At 41.2% G+C, this 17,401-nt stretch overlaps 1 protein-coding gene across 1 annotated transcript in view; it reads left to right on the top strand.

Annotated features, from left to right (window-relative positions):
- The window catches only part of LOC131107968 (protein FAM53B-like), a 39,879-nt gene that overhangs the window by 9,988 nt on the left and 12,490 nt on the right, over nt 1–17,401 (top strand). Inside the window, exons 2-4 of the mRNA XM_058058510.1 lie at nt 9,119–9,343; nt 12,910–12,964; nt 15,574–16,427. Coding sequence (XP_057914493.1) covers nt 9,263–9,343; nt 12,910–12,964; nt 15,574–16,427 — 990 coding nt within the window. The 5' untranslated portion in view covers nt 9,119–9,262. The remainder of the gene's footprint in view (nt 1–9,118; nt 9,344–12,909; nt 12,965–15,573; nt 16,428–17,401) is intronic.

The following is a 17,401-nucleotide window of genomic DNA, read 5'->3' as shown; positions in this document are numbered from 1 at the left end:
TGGATTAAAACACACAACTACGACCTAAACATCGGCTTATGTAACTAAACTCTGCCAGATTGTGTTTTTTTTTTTTTTTTTAAATGTTAGTAGTTGTTTGTGCCGCTGGCTTGCAGCGTGTAGGCGCGCTGCCACTTTTAGAGCTGTGAAATTGCAGGCAGTCAGCGGCCTGGGCAGGACCCCCCCCCCCCATGTAAACGTACCCCCGACGGATTTAAAGGCTCTGGTTAGTGTGCACGCAACAGAACAGCCACTCATGGATAATGACGGAAACCACGAACGGAAAGGCAAATATTCATAGCGAGGAATGGAGGGAGTGTAATTAGCAGTGTGGGTGGGGGTGGGGGGGGGGTGTACCTGGTGTATGAAGGCATGCGAGGGTCACCGTGTCGGGGGGGGGGGCGAAGGGGGCCCCCCTCATATACCTTCTTGTGCTCAAAGTGAAACACCTGATCTTGCGCCCGTCAAGCATGTCAGCGTTTCAGCTGAATGAAGTCCCGGTCCGAGACAGAGGGGTCGCGACCCCGAATGAATACATAACACGTCGCATAGAGGGGCTTGTGTTGCGTTTGCAGGTTGCCGGTTACCTTAACCAGACCCGTTGCAGAAACACCAATGGAGCGTTTTTTTTTTCCAGACCGGATTCTTGCATTAATCACACCACAACTTTTCATTGTTGTCCACTGTTTTGTGTTTGGTTGCCATGGCGAGGCACTTGCAGACACTTAGCAACTGTTATATTAAGTTAGATTAACAAAAACTCATCAGCAAAATTCATAGCGGTACTTCATGTTGAGAGGTCTTGCTAATATTCGGGTTATTTTAGCTGCATAAAATGTTAAGAAGGAATTGAGCCTTCGTGTCACATGGTACAGTGTACCGCGCTGAATGAGCGCTTATTGATTGAGAACAGCAGGACTTTTTTAAGGCGAGGTTCTTATGATTAAATGACAAGTAAAAATGTGACAAGCTTCATTGTTTGTGCACTTTTTTGAAGAAGGAGTCACGCGACGGTGCTTCTGCTCACTACCCCCCCCCCCCCCCCCCCAACTCCTCAAACTCCGGAACTGTGGACGCTCGGGGTGATGGGCCGAGTTTTCAATGGTATGTCTTGACCTCTCGCGGACCATTTTTATGACCCCCCCGCCTCACTGCTGGCGAGTGGGGTGGCGGCGAGTTCAGCATGAATGGACGATCCACCGCGCAGACTTTGAACTGAATAAAGCCTCTCACTTTTGTGCCTACAAAGAAGCAGCACTCTGGGTAACTCCGAGCAGCGTGTCGCCATAGAAAAGTCTCACTTTCACTTAGCATACATTATTTAACTACAGTAGAAACTCTATGGCAGGGGTGTCCAAATGTTTTCTATACATGGCCACATAATGAAAATACTGCTCAAAAGTTTGGGATCACTTGCAAAATTCTTTGTTTACCAAAACAAAAACACATTTTTATCCATTTCCCAAACAATTAAAATGAAGCAGATGATTTTCAAAGAAGGATGTACATTTTTGCATAGAGGCCTACTATCAACAACTGTCAGTCCTCTGCATCAATCTCCTGGTATGGCTGCTAATCCAAGCTAATCATTTTATAACGCTAATAGATTATTAGAACACCCATCTAAAAATCTAAAAACTAAAATCTCTTACCATGCTGTTAACTACTCCTTTCAGAGAGCAGCACAAACTGGGTCTAACAAGGACACAAAAACGATGCACAACTGTGCAAGAAGACAACTTTTACTATTGTTCCTGTTGGAAGTAAGGGAAATTGACTTAATCCGTTCCAGGGTCAAACTGTCACCAGAATACACATTGACTGCATTCTTAAAAGAGAACACTTGTCTGTGCCTTTCACACAGAATAAGTGGGATATTGTAGTGACGACATATCATCCAAAGTATAAAATACTTACACTACCGCTCAAAAGTTTGGGATCATTTACAAATTTCTTTGTTTTCCAAATAAAAATGCATGCATTTTACAAACATTTTTTTTTTCCATTTCATAAACATTTTTATCCATTTCACAAACAATTAAAATTTAGATTTTCAAAGAACGATCTACATTTTTGCATTTTGCATTGCTAACAACAACTGTCAGTCCTCCCAAACTAAAATCTCTTACCATGCTGTTAACTACTCCCTTCAGAGAGCAGCACAAACTGGGTCTAACAAGGACGCAAAAACGCTGCACAACTGTGCAAGAAGACAACTATCAACAACTAGCCGTCAAACACCAGTGTCAGTATCAGAAACGGAGTCTTCCTGTCTCCCGTCCCATTACAAATAATATGACTGGACTTGGTTACATATTGTACAACCTCAGGGGTATTGGACCTTGGTTCCAATGAGTGTTTTATTACGATATAGTGATCTATTTTTTTTATATTTTCCTGGCCACTGCCACCGATCAAAGTCTTGACACCAGACGCGCTTGGCACAAGTATGCAGTAGGCCGAGCCCATCGGTGATGGACACTAAACACCCCATCAGAGAGCTTTGCGGGGGCCCCCAAATAGGCTTCTATTCATCTGCCTGCACAAATCACAGCTCGGGCAAAGAGCCACATTATCTTAGCTGCCCTTTTCTAGTGCCCTTCCTAGTCACCAAGAGCTGCTGTCTGCACCCCCCCCCCCCCCGGCCTGGTGGACACACATCTGATGGGAATCGGATCGGGGGCCATACTGAATGTGGAATGATCTAGCAGCGGCCATACTGAGGCGTTCAAAGTGCAGCTCGGGGGTCATTTGCGGTCCGTTGCTGTTGTTTTATTGGCCTGCAGCACATTTGAAAAATATCATTTAACAAGAAAAAGAGAATTTTTTAAAAAATTGTACAAGAATAGCGGAATATTATGAGGAAAAATCCACCTATTTTCGATGCCGCTTAACCTCACCAGAGTCGCCCATTACGAGGAAAAATAACTAAACTAATTTTAGTTGTATAAAGGTGAAATATTAAATACTTTTTAAAGTGGTAATTGTAGGAGACAACACAACAAATATAGTTGTAATTTTTTGGAAAATTATGTTGGGGAAAAAGTAAAAATATTATGGGCAAAATGTCAAAGTATTATGGGAATAAAGTCCTAATTACAGGACAAAAAATACAAGAAGAAAGTTGGTGGAAATTGGGGAAAAAACAGCAGAAATATTACAGATAAATATTTTTTTAAATTAAATAAATCCTTTATTCCCAAACAATGTGTTGTACCTACAACACACCTACCAGAAAAGTCTTGATAACCATCACAACTGAACAGACGAGTAATTCCTTCATAACACACGTTGTCAGCCTCTCTGTCTTTGGCGGGCGGTAGTAGTCCAAACTTTAAAACATGATATTAGCTTTCCACTTTAAGATATGCTAATAAGTTACATACATATATCAAGAAAAAGTCTTGTTCGTCATCCTCCTCCTCCTGGTAACTTGAACTACTCAAGTAGTCTTGATAACCATCACAACTGAACCGCTGAGTAATTCCTTCATAACACACGTTGTCAGCCTCTCTGTCTTTACTTGTTGCTCTTAGTTGTCTTGAAGCAAATTAGCAATTTAGCTCGAGCTATCGTCTTCATTCATTCATAGTGGATGGTTGGCGGGCGGTCCAAGTAGTCCAAACTTCAAAACATTGTAATATATGTATGTAGCTTATTAGCATGTCTTTAAAAGTCTTTTTCGTCATGTTACTCCTCCTGGTAACTTAAACTACTCAAGTAGTCTTGATAACCATCACAACTGAACAGCCGAGTAATTCCTTCATAACACATGTTGTCAGCCTCTCTGTCTACTTATTGCTATTAGTTGTCTTGAGGCAAATTAGCAATTTAGCTTGAGCTATTGTCTTCATTCATTCATAGTGGATGGTTGGCGGGCGGTCCAAACTGGTAGTCCAAACTTCAAAACATAATATTAGCTTTCAACTTTCTTGATATATGTATGTAACTTATTAGCATGTCTTTAAAAGTCTTGTTCGTCATCCTCCTCCTCCTGGTAACTTAAACTACTCAAGTAGTCTTGATAACCATGACAACTGAACAGCCGAGTAATTCCTTCATAACACATGTTGTCAGCCTCTCTGTCTTTACTTATTGCTCTTAGATGTCTTGAAGCAAATTAGCAATTTAGCTTGAGCTATCTTCATTCATTCATAGTGGATGGTTGGCGGGCGGTCCAAGTAGTCCAAACTTCAAAACATTATATTAGCTTTCCAATTTCTTGATGTATGTATGTAACTTATTAGCATGTCTTTAAAAGTCTTCTTCGTCATCCTCCTCCTCCTGGTAACTTAAACTACTCAAGTAGTCTTGATAACCATCACAACTGAACAGCCGAGTAATTCCTTCATAACACATGTTGTCAGCCTCTCTGTCTACTTATTGCTATTAGTTGTCTTGAGGCAAATTAGCAATTTAGCTTGAGCTATTGTCTTCATTCATTCATAGTGGATGGTTGGCGGGCGGTCCAAACTGGTAGTCCAAACTTCAAAACATAATATTAGCTTTCAACTTTCTTGCTATGTGTATGTAACTTATTAGCATGTCTTTAAAAGTCTTGTTCGTCATCCTCCTCCTCCTGGTAACTTAAACTACTCAAGTAGTCTTGATAACCATGACAACTGAACAGCCGAGTAATTCCTTCATAACACATGTTGTCAGCCTCTCTGTCTACTTATTGCTATTAGTTGTCTTGAGGCAAATTAGCAATTTAGCTTGAGCTATTGTCTTCATTCATTCATAGTGGATGGTTGGCGGGCGGTCCAAACTGGTAGTCCAAACTTCAAAACATGATATTAGCTTTCAACTTTCTTGATATATGTATGTAGCTTATTAGCATGTCTTTAGCTATTGTCTTCATTCATTCATAGTGGATGGTTTCACTCCAAAATGTCAACACTGGAGTACCAGCTCGCTCCACTTCTTTCACCATCAGGCTGCTGGGTTCTCCATCATGAGGAGCCGCTTCATTAAGTAAGCATGGCTCGGGGCTTGGTCTAATTCGTACTCTGCCCTCTCCCATGACCCCCCCTGCTAGCATAAACACTCCGTGCATGTCCAGTCGCACACAAAAGGAGTAACTCCTTGCACGGAAATGCCGCGCTCCCCTACTCTCCTCAACACCCGCACTAAACCCCCATTTGCTTTGCTTCGGTGTCAGTGCTAATCAGCAAAAGTAATCTCACACCGATCAACAAGAACATTCCCGTCTTAACTCCCAACAAGAAAGAGTACCAGCCTGTCCGTCTTTTCCTGCAAGAGGCCCAGTTGTGCACCACTGACTCTCCAGGATAAATGAAGATAATGGGAGTCATATGCCGGCAGCCGGTTCGGGACTAAGCAAAGTCAAACATTTGTAGCGTAGAAAAGTAACACAAATCCTCGCGTTTCCTCATTGGTCCCGCCTCCCAATGCACACGGCGTGTTATATAAGTGCAGCAGCGACCTTCACTTAACATGTAACCACATGTTACACAGGCAGAATGGCACCGAGGCCTGGTAGAGCCATTAGCTTTGTGTTCACTTCATTGAGGGGGATCTGAAGCGTGCTCTCTAATTGGCGGTCAGCAAACGAAGGCTGGAGTCTGCGGACACCGCAGAAAAAAAAGGGGGAGGGGGTACCTGAACATGAAAAACCAAGAGCACTCCTTTTGTAGCAGCGGGTGACAGCATTTCATTCATTCATTCATTTTCTATCACTTCCTCACGAGGGTCGCAGGGGGTGCTGGAGCCTATCCCAGCTGTCTTGTGGCGAGATGACGGGGTACTCCCTAGACTGGTCGCCAGCCAATCACACATCAGCACATATAGACAAACAACCATTCACACTCACATTCATACCTATGGACAATTTGGAGTCGCTAAATAACCTAGCATGTTTTTGGAATGTGGGAGGAACCGGAGTACCCGGAGAAAACCCACGCATGCACGGGGAGAACATGCAAACTCCACACAGAGATTGCCGAGGGTGGAATTGAACCCAGGTCTCATAGCTGTGAGGTCTGCACGCTAACCACTAGACCACTGCGCAGCCTGCTTTTCTAATATAGTTTAAGTTCATTCATTCATTCATTTTCTACCGCTTATCCTCACGAGGGTCGCAGGGGGTGCTGGAGCCTATCCCAGCTGTCTTGGGGCGAGAGACGGGGTACACCCTAGACTGGTGGCCAACCAATCACAGGGCACAAATAGACAAACAACCATTCACACTCACATTCATACCTATGGACAATTTGGAGTCGCCAATTAACCTAGCATGTTTATGGAATGTTTTGGGAGGAAACCGGAGTACCCGGAGAAAACCCACGCATGCACGGGGAGAACATGCAAGCTCCACACAGAGATGGCCTAGCGTGGAATTGAACCCTGGTCTCCTAGCTGTGAGATCTGCGCGCTAACCACTCATTCATCTTGTATATAATAATATTGCAGTAACTTGGTTAACATGGTACACCGTTGGTGTGTTTCTTAGGTACTTCCCATGACATCCATTATTAGCTAGCTCATATTACAGAATTCCGAATACACAGAAAAGGGAAAGAAATATGTTAGGATTGGGAATGATTGGTAAAATTCCTAAAAAGTCTGTCGGTTTACGATGACAGGCTGCAGTACGAACAACTTTTTCATTATCGCCAAGCAACAGCCTTCTAACTTTGCATGTTACATAGCATGAAAACATGCAGACAGTGACTTCCTGTTCAGTGCAAAGTAAGCTTCAAACTAAATGCATGTTTGATACTGCATATTTGTTTTGGATGGAGTATAAAGTATCATATGAAAACAGACAATTAAGTCTGCAGGAAAACTGTCATATGTCAAAAATCATCTATTCTCATTCTCCTGATGTCTCTGGCGAAGGTTTCGATTTTGGTCTACAACCGTTTATGTCAGCCATTCTGATGGGTTTGGACATAAATTCCACTCTTATGTGCATCAAACAACCACACTTCCATACAGTGACCACATTCAGCCATACCTCCTTTTCCCCAGATAGCTAAACGATTCCGCCATGTTTCGTTGGCCACATGTTCCGAAAAGGAAGCAATTTAGTCAGCTTAAGAAAGTACTCATTTGGCCCATATAAAAGTTTTAATTAATGGAAAATAAAACTTGTGGAAAAGGGATGAGGCAGCTCTCGCTGTACTGGCATCATCAAAACATCACATGAGGAACTTTTTTGGAAGAATAGCGTTCATAGCTCCAGTCGAGACCTCAAGGGCCTGGAAGAACGTATGCCAAGCCGTACTAAAACACACCTTGTTTTCTTTTCCTTTTCATTTCTCACCTGTCTGCATGGGAATATACTGTACGCTCTGTGTTTCTCTGCCATACCAGACATGCAATCGGGCTTTACTGTGTCCAGAAAAAAAAAAAGCGACCGCCTCCCGTGTTATTTAAAGAAACGTTTAGAGTCGGCGTTTTGAGTGGAGGTTGTGCTATTTACTTAGTTTTATTACCTCTGCCAAGTAGGTAATGTTTTCGGTGGCGTTACGACATTTGCCTGCAGGATTTCGACCAAATTACTTAAACTAAAAATAAACATAACAACTTATGCTAGGGTAAGGATTAGTTTTAATCTTAACGGAATACACGGAAGATTGCGAATGTCTTCATTTGCTGGGCTAAGGGAATCAGTTGGTAGTGAAAATGACTGGTGGAAATGGAATAAGATGGAAAAAATAGTCTTCTGATCCGGAAACGTCGCACATCAAGGGGTGAAAGTTTGGCAAAACTTGCGGCCTTACTATGTTGACTGTGCTGTTATTTTTCCGACAACTACACCACACGATTTTGTTTTTGTGTTTTTTCGTACACTACCGCTCAAAAGTTTGGGATCACTTGGAAATTTGTGCATCGTTTTTGTGTCCTTGTTAGACCCAGTTTGTGATTTTACAGAGATTTTAGTTTTAGCTGCCAGGTGATGATCTGTGAGGCGTCTTTGTCTTAAACTACACACTCTCAGATATTTGTCTTCTTGCACAGTTGTGCGTCGTTTTTGCGTCCTTGTTAGACCCAGTTTGTGCTGCTCTCTGAAGGGAGTAGTTAACAGCATGGTAAGAGATTTTTGTTTTAGCTCGCAGGTGACGACCTGTGAGGCATCTTTGTCTTAAACTACACACTCTCAGATATTTGTCTTCTTGCACAGTTGTGCATCGTTTTTGTGTCCTTGTTAGACCCGATTTGTGCTGCTCTCTGAAGGGAGTAGTTAACAGCATGGTAAGAGATTTTAGTTTTAGCTGCCAGGTGACGACCTGTGAGGCGTCTTTGTAAAACGCATTAGATGTCCTCTTCGCTTTTGACACGCAACCAACGTAGCTAGCTTCGTGTTAGCTTGTCAGGTAGGTAGGTAGGTAGATAGATTGATGAATAATCGTAGCTAACCTCGTGTTAAATTGTCAGTGTTATTCAGCTCCGAATATAATAATAATAACGGCGACCTGACTTCAGCAGAGAAGGAAAATTTTACTTGTTGCGCTTGAGCTGCGGGTTGCCGACCCCCTGCCCTAATTTTGACATCAGCAAAACGTAGGAAAGACACATGTTGACCGTATGTATGACGCACGAAAACATAGCAGTAGTGCATATGTTTGTCTTGCAACGTAAAAAACTTCCACGGCTCGAAGGTTTTTTCTGGGTTTTTGTTCTGCACAGGAGCCCGTTCGACCGCTAGTGACCTAGCCTTAACAGTCTCCACTTTACTCCATATCTCAGGTTTCTTGCTGACCTCAGTCTTCTCTCTGCACACAATTTTCATCAATAAGTAAATACAGGAGACCCTCATTCTGCCTACTTGTTTGTTAGTGTGTCTCGTTCAACGAGGCGTAGCTTAAGCTAGGTTCCCACGGTGCTAGCTTGAATTTACTCCAGAGTCAGCACAAGTCATTTTTTTTAGCGCCATTTAGTCAAGTATTTTACCTTGTTGTCAGTGTTTTGGAAAATGTCGGCCATATTGAGCCAAGCCGCGTGCTATCTATCAATGATCTTACATGCCAACAAGGTGGTGGAATTGTTTCTCCTCCAGTGCAGAATACCGTTGCGTAGCGATCTTTTCGTGTGATTAGATAACAGAATGTTCCCCTAGCATGAGGGCTAATTGTCTCGTCTCTACTCACAGAGATCGGGCTCGACTCTTCTGCCTGATGGGAGACGGCGGCAGCGGAAGTCCAAGTCCAGCCAAATTCGGACCCTCATCCAAGATGGCTGCCCGTGGTCGTCTTCTTCTCCGCCTGACGAGACCTGAGCAGATTGCCGCGTTACCATGGTGATCATTTTCTCCAAAAGCCTGGAAAAGAAGAAGGGTGTCAATGATGTAAGGCCCAAGAGCACCGAAAGACGGCCGGTAAGAGAAGCAAAGCTAAAGCTAAGCTAACTGGAACATCCTGATTAAACTACTACTTACCTTTATTTCCTGTCAGGCAGAGAATAATATCACAGGCGATGTAGCAACAAACCCGGTAGCTAACGTTACCTTTCGTTAGTAGCCTGCGACATTGTAGCTGTGTCACTATGCCAGAAAAATAGTACTTCGGTGTTAGCGCCTACAATAACAATGCCGCTGTAGATTCGTTAACATGAAGGTGACGTTATGTAAAAGGAACATTGTTGCCGTTTTTTCAGTGGGTTCTCATTGAAATGGGCGGGCCCCATTCCGTGTGTTGTTAGTGGAGAAGACGCGTATTTATGTTTCACTTCAGGACTGTGGATTTTTTTTAAACTGCAGTTTCCCTTCAAGGTTGAGTGTTTTCCTGTTTTTTTAAATTGACGGTTAACTTATTTTTACACTTGTGCGACAGTTACATAGTACAACATCCTAGATGCAACACAAATTGTTTTTACGTTTTAAAGAGTACACTACCGCTCAAAAGTTTGGGATCGCTTGCAAATTTCTTTGTTTACCAAAGAAAAACACATTTTCATGCATTTCACAAACATTTTTATCCATTTCCCAAACAATTAAAATGAATCAGATGATTTTCAAAGAAGGATGTACATTTTTGCATCGAGGCCTACTATCAACAACTGTCAGTCCTCTGCATCAATCTCCTGGTATGGCTGCTAATCCAAGTTCATCATTTTATAAGGCTAATAGATTATTAGAAAAGCCATCTAAAAATCTAAAAACTAAAACTAAAATCTCTTACCATGCTGTTAACTACTCCCTTCAGAGAGCAGCACAAACTGGGTCTAACAAGGACACAAAAACGCTGCACAACTGGGCAAGAAGACAAATATCTGAAAGTGTGTAGTTTAAGGCAAAGACACCTCACAGGTCGTCACCTGGCAGCTAAAACTAAAATCTCTTACCATGCTGTTAACTACTCCCTTCAGAGAGCAGCACAAACTGGGTCTAACAAGGACGCAAAAACGATGCACAACTGGCCAAGAAGACAAATATCTGCACTAAATATGTACTAAATAGTGGCCTTCACACACCAGTGTCAGTATCAACAGTGAAGCGGCGACTTCAGGATGCTGGACTTCATAGCAGGACTGCCGAGAAAAAGCCAGATCTCAGACTGGCCCAAAAACATTTCCAAGTGATCCCAAACTTTTAAGCGGTAGTGTATGTAGCAGGTTCCTCCGGCTGCCGAAAAGGGCGTGAACATTCCAACGTAGCATTAGCATTCCTGCTTTGAGTACGTATGACATTAAACACATACACGCTGTAGTTATGTTTATTGGAAAAGTTTAGCTACTAACATTAGCGACCATTGAATATTAATGTCATGACTGCATGCCATGCATTACGGGTCGAACAGGCCAAACGAAAACGTACAACAATTTTTATTTATTTAAAAGGCAGCCTTTTGACCCCGACACGGACTATTTCTATGTTAGCTTACGGCTTCAAAATCATAGCACGGTGCCCTACTTTTTGCGGCATGACATCATTACGTGACATGTGACATGGTCTTCCACGCTCCGGTGATCAGCGTATGTACACTACGTCTTTACTGTTAGCTGCTACGTCGCTACGAGATGCATATCAGCACCTGAGTTCATCCAACGGCCGCTGCATGTCGCAACAAGCGATAGAAGCGATATACGGTTCCTTCCTGACCTATGTACTGTATGTACCTGTTAAACGTACTCTTCAATGCTTATATTATCTGCAGGTTTGCCATCTAAACATACGTATGATTTCATTGGATAACACCCAAACAATACAATACACTGTATTTGCTTTTGTTGTTGCCGCGGTGGTCCGAACTTCCACGTGAGTCACTGTAATTTTCCGCCGCATTTTCGTCTTTGTCCCTCGTGTGCAAAGAAGAGCCACCACCCTGTTATACCGAGAGTATGAACTCAGTTAAACCTTGAGCATAAATGCACTCCTGAGTAATGTTTGAGTATGAGCTTGACATACATTCATAACAAATATACTACATCATCTGTAGGCTTAGTCTATTGACCATGTGTCAGGCATTATTCTACATGTAAAATATATGTACGTCATTTACAATGTCATTTGTAAAATATATCATTATTTCTATACAGTAGTGGTGCCCGGGGTCATTTTTAACCCACTGCTGTTTTTATATTGCCTCGCGGAACGGTCTAAAGTTATAATGTAACAGGAAAACTGGAAAAATCTGCAGTAATTCTACAAGAATAAAGTCAAAATATCCAGAGAAAAAAGTTGCTAATCTGACGGAGATGAAAAATGAGAAAAAATGAGAGGAAAATTAGTTGAAATATTAAAGAAAAAAATCTTTTTAAGTCGTAATATTATGAGAAAGAAACAAAACAAAAACTAAAGTTGTCATTTTTGGAAAATTAGGTTGCGGAAAAAGTCATAACTTGAGGAGAATAAAGTAAAACTATTATGGGAATAAAATGATAATTATGAGAAGAAAAAGACAGTTGAACTAGTTGGAAAATTTTAAAATATTTCAAAATACAGTAAACCTCAGATATATCGGACTCGGATATATCGGAAATTCGCTCACAACGGACAGATAAAAAAGAACCGATTTTTCTGTAATGCATTTCCAATAAAAATTCATTGCATATATCGGATTTTTTATAACGGATTTTGCCTATTTCGGACAAAATCTCCAGTCCCGTTCCAATGCATTTCCATGAAATTTCCCTCGCATATATCGGATGGCCGCATCGTGGCGCTCCGATTCGCCGAATTGTTACAGGCCGCTATACGACGTCATTTGCAGCGTTTGCAGCGTTGCCTGCGCGTCCAGGTACATTGGAAACATAGTCAAGGAAGTGCCTTTTTTATAACGGATAAAATCTGATTTACGCATATACCGGATATAAATCCGATATATACGTAAAACGGACATTTTCCGGTATACGCATATAACGGATTTCGCTTATATCGGACAAAACCAGTGGGAACAATTGAATCCGATATATCCGAGGTTTACTGCATCAAGAAAAAGTTCTCATTTTACGAGAATAAATTAGTGACATAGAGTTGAAATATTAAATCAAATTATGTTTATTAACATCATAATATATTAAGAAACAAACACAAGATAAAGTTGCAATTTGTGGAAGTTATAATATTGTAGGAATTAACACATAATATCTGAATAAAAAATGTATGACGATTACCGTATTTTCTGGACTATAAGTCGCACAAGGCCAAAAATGCATAATTAGGTAGGAAAGCAGGAAGTGAACAAATGTAACAGTTACTGATTCTTCCTACTCCTTTTGGACATGTGGAACTGTCAACTGATTATGTGATGCATTCAATTGTAATCTGACGCATGTTCAAATGAAATTAAACCATTACCATTACCATTACCATTACCATACGTGATGACCACATTTGACTGTTTTGTTTTAAATATTAGACAAATGAAAACAGAATTCATCCCCTGTAAAGCAATGGCAATTTTTTCATTTTCCGTGACATGGATTTTTGTCACTTCTTTTCAGCGTGAGCTCCACACCATGAGCAGAGGGACGACCCTCTTCTCTTGTGGAACTGCTGGTGAGTTACTTCACGTTTATGGAGGACCGTATTGCTGTGCACCATTTGGCCATCGTCGTGTATGCAAACATGAAGGGAATAATATCCCAGTGTTTTCTTAACCCTTGTATTATGTTACGGGTCAATTTGACCCGTTTCAGTTTTTGTGTTGACCAAAGTACTGGTTATCCTTTCTTTTTCTTCATGAAATTTTGTGACTTTTCCTCATCTAGGGTCATGAACACAAAAACTGAAATGGGTCAAATTGACCCGTAACATAATACAAGGTTAACTAGCATGATTTGTTAACAAATCATGCTAGCATAACTAGCATGATTTGTTATCATGCTAGCATAACTAGCATAACAAATGCTAATGCTAGCATAACAAATCATGCTAGCATAACTAGCATGATGCTAGCATAACTAGCATGATGCTAGCATAACTAGCATGATTTGTTATCATGCTAGCATAACTAGCATGATTTGTTAACAAATCATGCTAGTTAACCTTGTATTATGTTACGGGTCAATTTGACCCGTTTCAGTTTTTGTGTTCATGACCCTAGATGAGGAAAAGTCACAAAATTTCATGAAGAAAAAGAAAGGATAACCAGTACTTTGGTCAACACAAAAACTGAAACGGGTCAAACTGACCCGTAACATAATACAAGGGTTAAATGGGATCTATGATGCTTTTCACTTTAGGAGAAGCGGATTTGTGTATTTTCTGGTGTAAAAATGGTGAATTATAAAAGTATTTCAATTCAATGAGTGATCTATGGAGGAATAATAATGTTACGTAATATTGCCTGGACACTTTTCGTACTGTTGTCTCTCACTTCTCCTTCTTTCGCCACTCCTCTCTCGTGTTTCAGGGTGCACCTGCTTCCACGTTACGTTACGCGCCGCTCTCATGGGAGGTTACCAGTAAACGCGCCGACGTCAATTAAAAACTCCCATTTTTGTCCTCTTCTTTTTACAAGTTGTACTTGTTGACATTACAGGGAGGAGTGTGTGCAGTACACGTCTCTTTCATTCAAACCTTTTACTCTTTCTTTTTGCTTTTCAAAAGACACCCGTTTTGAAGTCGGGCCTTTTGTCAAGTTGTTTTCTCGGCATTCCTGTCGGGTCGTTCGTGTAGCAGCCGTGCGTACTGTACACGTCCGTTTCAAAGCAACTGGTGTGTTGGCGTCAGAGAACACGATACGAGGAGGGGGGAGGGGGGGGGGGGGGCGGGATTAGGGTGGAAAAAAAAAAGGGGATGCAGAAGTGGCGACAGGTGGCAAATCATTCCGCTCATTGAACCGTGTCTTGAAATGCTCGATGAATACCGTGTTTGAATACTCGCTCGTTTTTATAGATTTAGTTTCCGGGATCGGATTCTTGCAAATTGTTTCAGAGAAACAATTAGATTCAACATTTTTGGGGGTTATGAAGATTTGTTAAGTACATGCACGTTGCTATTAATTAGCGATTTTCCTATATTTTAGTCTGCTGGAATATTGAATTTAAGATGGCCTGCTGTTAATTATAAGCTTGGACAAGCCTAACATTTGAAAATGGATCTCAAAGCGGAGTCTTTATTGAAGTCATTTTTAATGTTTATTTTATTCATTTTAATACTTATTTCAATCATGGTTATTTTTTTATATTTTTATTGAAGTCATTTTTAATGTTTATTTTATTCATTTTAACACTTATTTCAGCCATGTTTATTTTTTTTTACAATTTTATTGAAGTCATTTTTAATGTTTATTTTATTCATTTTTAACACTTATTTCAATCATGTTTATTTTTTATATTTTTATTGAAGTCATTTTTTAATGTTTATTTTATTAATTTTAACACTTATTTCAGTCATGTTTTTTTTTACAATTTTATTGAAGTCATTTTTAATGTTTATTTTATTAATTTTAACACTTATTTCAGTCATGTTTATTTTTTTACACTTTTATTGAAGTCATTTTTAATGTTTATTTTATTAATTTTAACACTCATGTCAGTCATGTTTATTTTTTTACAGTTTTATTGAAGTCATTTTTAATGTTTATTTTATTAATTTTAACACTTATTTCAGTCATGTTTATTTTTTTTTACATTTTTATTGAAGTCATTTTTAATGTTTATTTTATTAATTGTAAGTTATTTCAGTCATGTTTATTTTTTTACACTTTTATTGAAGTCATTTTTAGTGTTTATTTTATTCATTTTTAACACTTATTTCAGTCATGTTTATTTTTTTTTACACTTTTATTGAAGTCATTTTTAATGTTTATTTTATTCATTTTAACACTTATTTCAGTCATGTTTATTTTTTTTTACATTTTTAAGCCATTTTTATTTTCATTTATTTTAATAATTTAAAATAAATTTAATTTATTGTAACACTTTTGGTTGCAACCAGCAGAGGCGCTGTTGAGTATCAAATACTTTGCTGTCTACAGCCTAGCTCAAAGCGGACAATTTTTTTTAGCTGTAAGAGCAGCCATAGGAGCCCGTATGACCGGTTGGACGTCGTCATGGAAACAGGATTGTTTCTCTTCAAAACGCCAACACAGCATTTCGTAAAAAATGACCTTGAACACGAACCGTTTGAGCAACGTTTTACACACTGATCATTTTTTGCAGAGGCAGACAGATGGCTGAACCCGGGTCGAAGCTTCCAGTCGGGCACCAGCCTGGAGAGCCTATGGGATGTGATGCCCGAGCCGGGCAGCCGCCCCTGGGCCAAGGAACCGGGCCCCGCCACCGCCATCACCAGCCTGATAAGAGATCTCAACCTGGGTGATGCCACCATGACCAAAGCCCACACCACCACCTCTTCTGCCACTTCACACTACACCACTACCGCCGCCGCCGCCAGCCAAGCCCCCGCGGCGCCCCCCAGCAAGCGGCAGTGTCGCTCTTTGTCCTTCTCAGACGAATTTGGCGGCTTTCGCTCTTCGTGGCGGCCTCAGGGCTCTCGAGTGTGGACGGCGGTGGAGAAACGGAGGTGCCACAGCGGCGGGAGCGTCCGTGCTGGTGGCGGAGGGTTCTCCGGCGGCCAGTTCCCCATCATGCAGCGTAGCTCCAGCTTCACTTTTCCTTCACGCACCAGCAACCCCACGGACGGACCTTTGGACCTGCCTTTCTTCAGCCAGCGACTGCCTGTCCACCCTCACTTCACTGCCTCCCCGGTGTCCCCCATTTCTCCACCTTCGCACCCACCGCAGTCCTCCCACCTCCTCAGACCCCTCTCCCTCTCCCACGAGAGGATCAGCCTTCCCGAACTCCAGAGGGAAGAAGCTTCAGAGTCCAGCTCTCCGGACTCCACCCCAGAACTGGGGCGGCGGTCCGTCCAGAGAAGCGATGGGAAGGGGTGCCTCTCCCGGAGCAGGTCTCAGCCTTGTGTGCTGAATGACAAGAAGATCGGAATGAAGCGGAGGAGACCGGAGGACGCCCAGGAGCAGCGGCCCTCCTTGGACTTGGCCAAGATGACTCAGGTGAGTTGGAATTGTGGAACATGCACGGGCAAACGCCTACGTGCAAACTTTGGTGGAGTTCTGACGCTGAAGCTATTTTTAACACTTAGGTCAAAGTAGATGTAACAACAATGGAATTGCCCCGAGCGGTCTTGTGCACTTTCTCCACTTTTTAACGACTAACTCCGCATTTGTCCGGTGTAAAGTTTGGGATCACTTGGAATTTTTTTGGTCCAGTCTGAGATATGGCTTTTTCTTGGCAGTCCTGCTATGAAGTCCAGCATCCTGAAGTCGCCGCTTCACTGTTGATACTGACACTGGTGTTTGACAGCGTTTTTGTGTCCTTGTTAGACCCAGTTTGTGCTGCTCTCTAAAGGGAGTAGTTAACAGCATGGTAAGATATTTTAGTTTTAGTTTTTAGATTTTTAGATGGCTTTTCTAATAATCTATTAGCCTTATAAAATGATGAACTTGGATTAGCAGCCATACCAGGAGATTGATGCAGAGGACTGACAGTTGTTGATAGTAGGCCTCTATGCAAAAATGTACATCCTTCTTTGAAAATCATCTGATTCATTTTAATTGTTTGGGAAATGGATAAAAATGTTTGTGAAATGGAAAAAATTGTTTGTGAAATGCATGAAAATTTGTTTTTATTTGGAAAACAAAGAAATTTGCAAGTGATCCTAAACTTTTGAGCGGTAGTGTAAGTATTTTATACTTTGGATGATATGTCGTCACTACAATATCCCAGTTTGTGCTGCTCTCTAAAGGAAGTAGTTAACAGCATGGTAAGAGATTTTAGTTTTTAGATATTTTTAGATATTTGTCTCCTTGCACAGTGGTGCAGCGTTTTTGTGTCCTTGTTAGACCCAGTTTCTGCTGGTAGTGTACAACAATAGAATCAGAATCAGAATGCCCTTTATTGTCATTTTACATATAGTAGAATGACATTTCAGCAGCTCCATTTTCAGTGCAAGACAGTATGAAAATAT

Source organism: Doryrhamphus excisus, chromosome 20, assembly GCF_030265055.1.
Source record: "Doryrhamphus excisus isolate RoL2022-K1 chromosome 20, RoL_Dexc_1.0, whole genome shotgun sequence".
NCBI classification, from domain to species: domain Eukaryota; kingdom Metazoa; phylum Chordata; class Actinopteri; order Syngnathiformes; family Syngnathidae; genus Doryrhamphus; species Doryrhamphus excisus.
The sequence above is the reverse complement of the archived record's forward strand: the minus strand, read 5'-3'. Positions and strand labels throughout refer to the sequence as shown.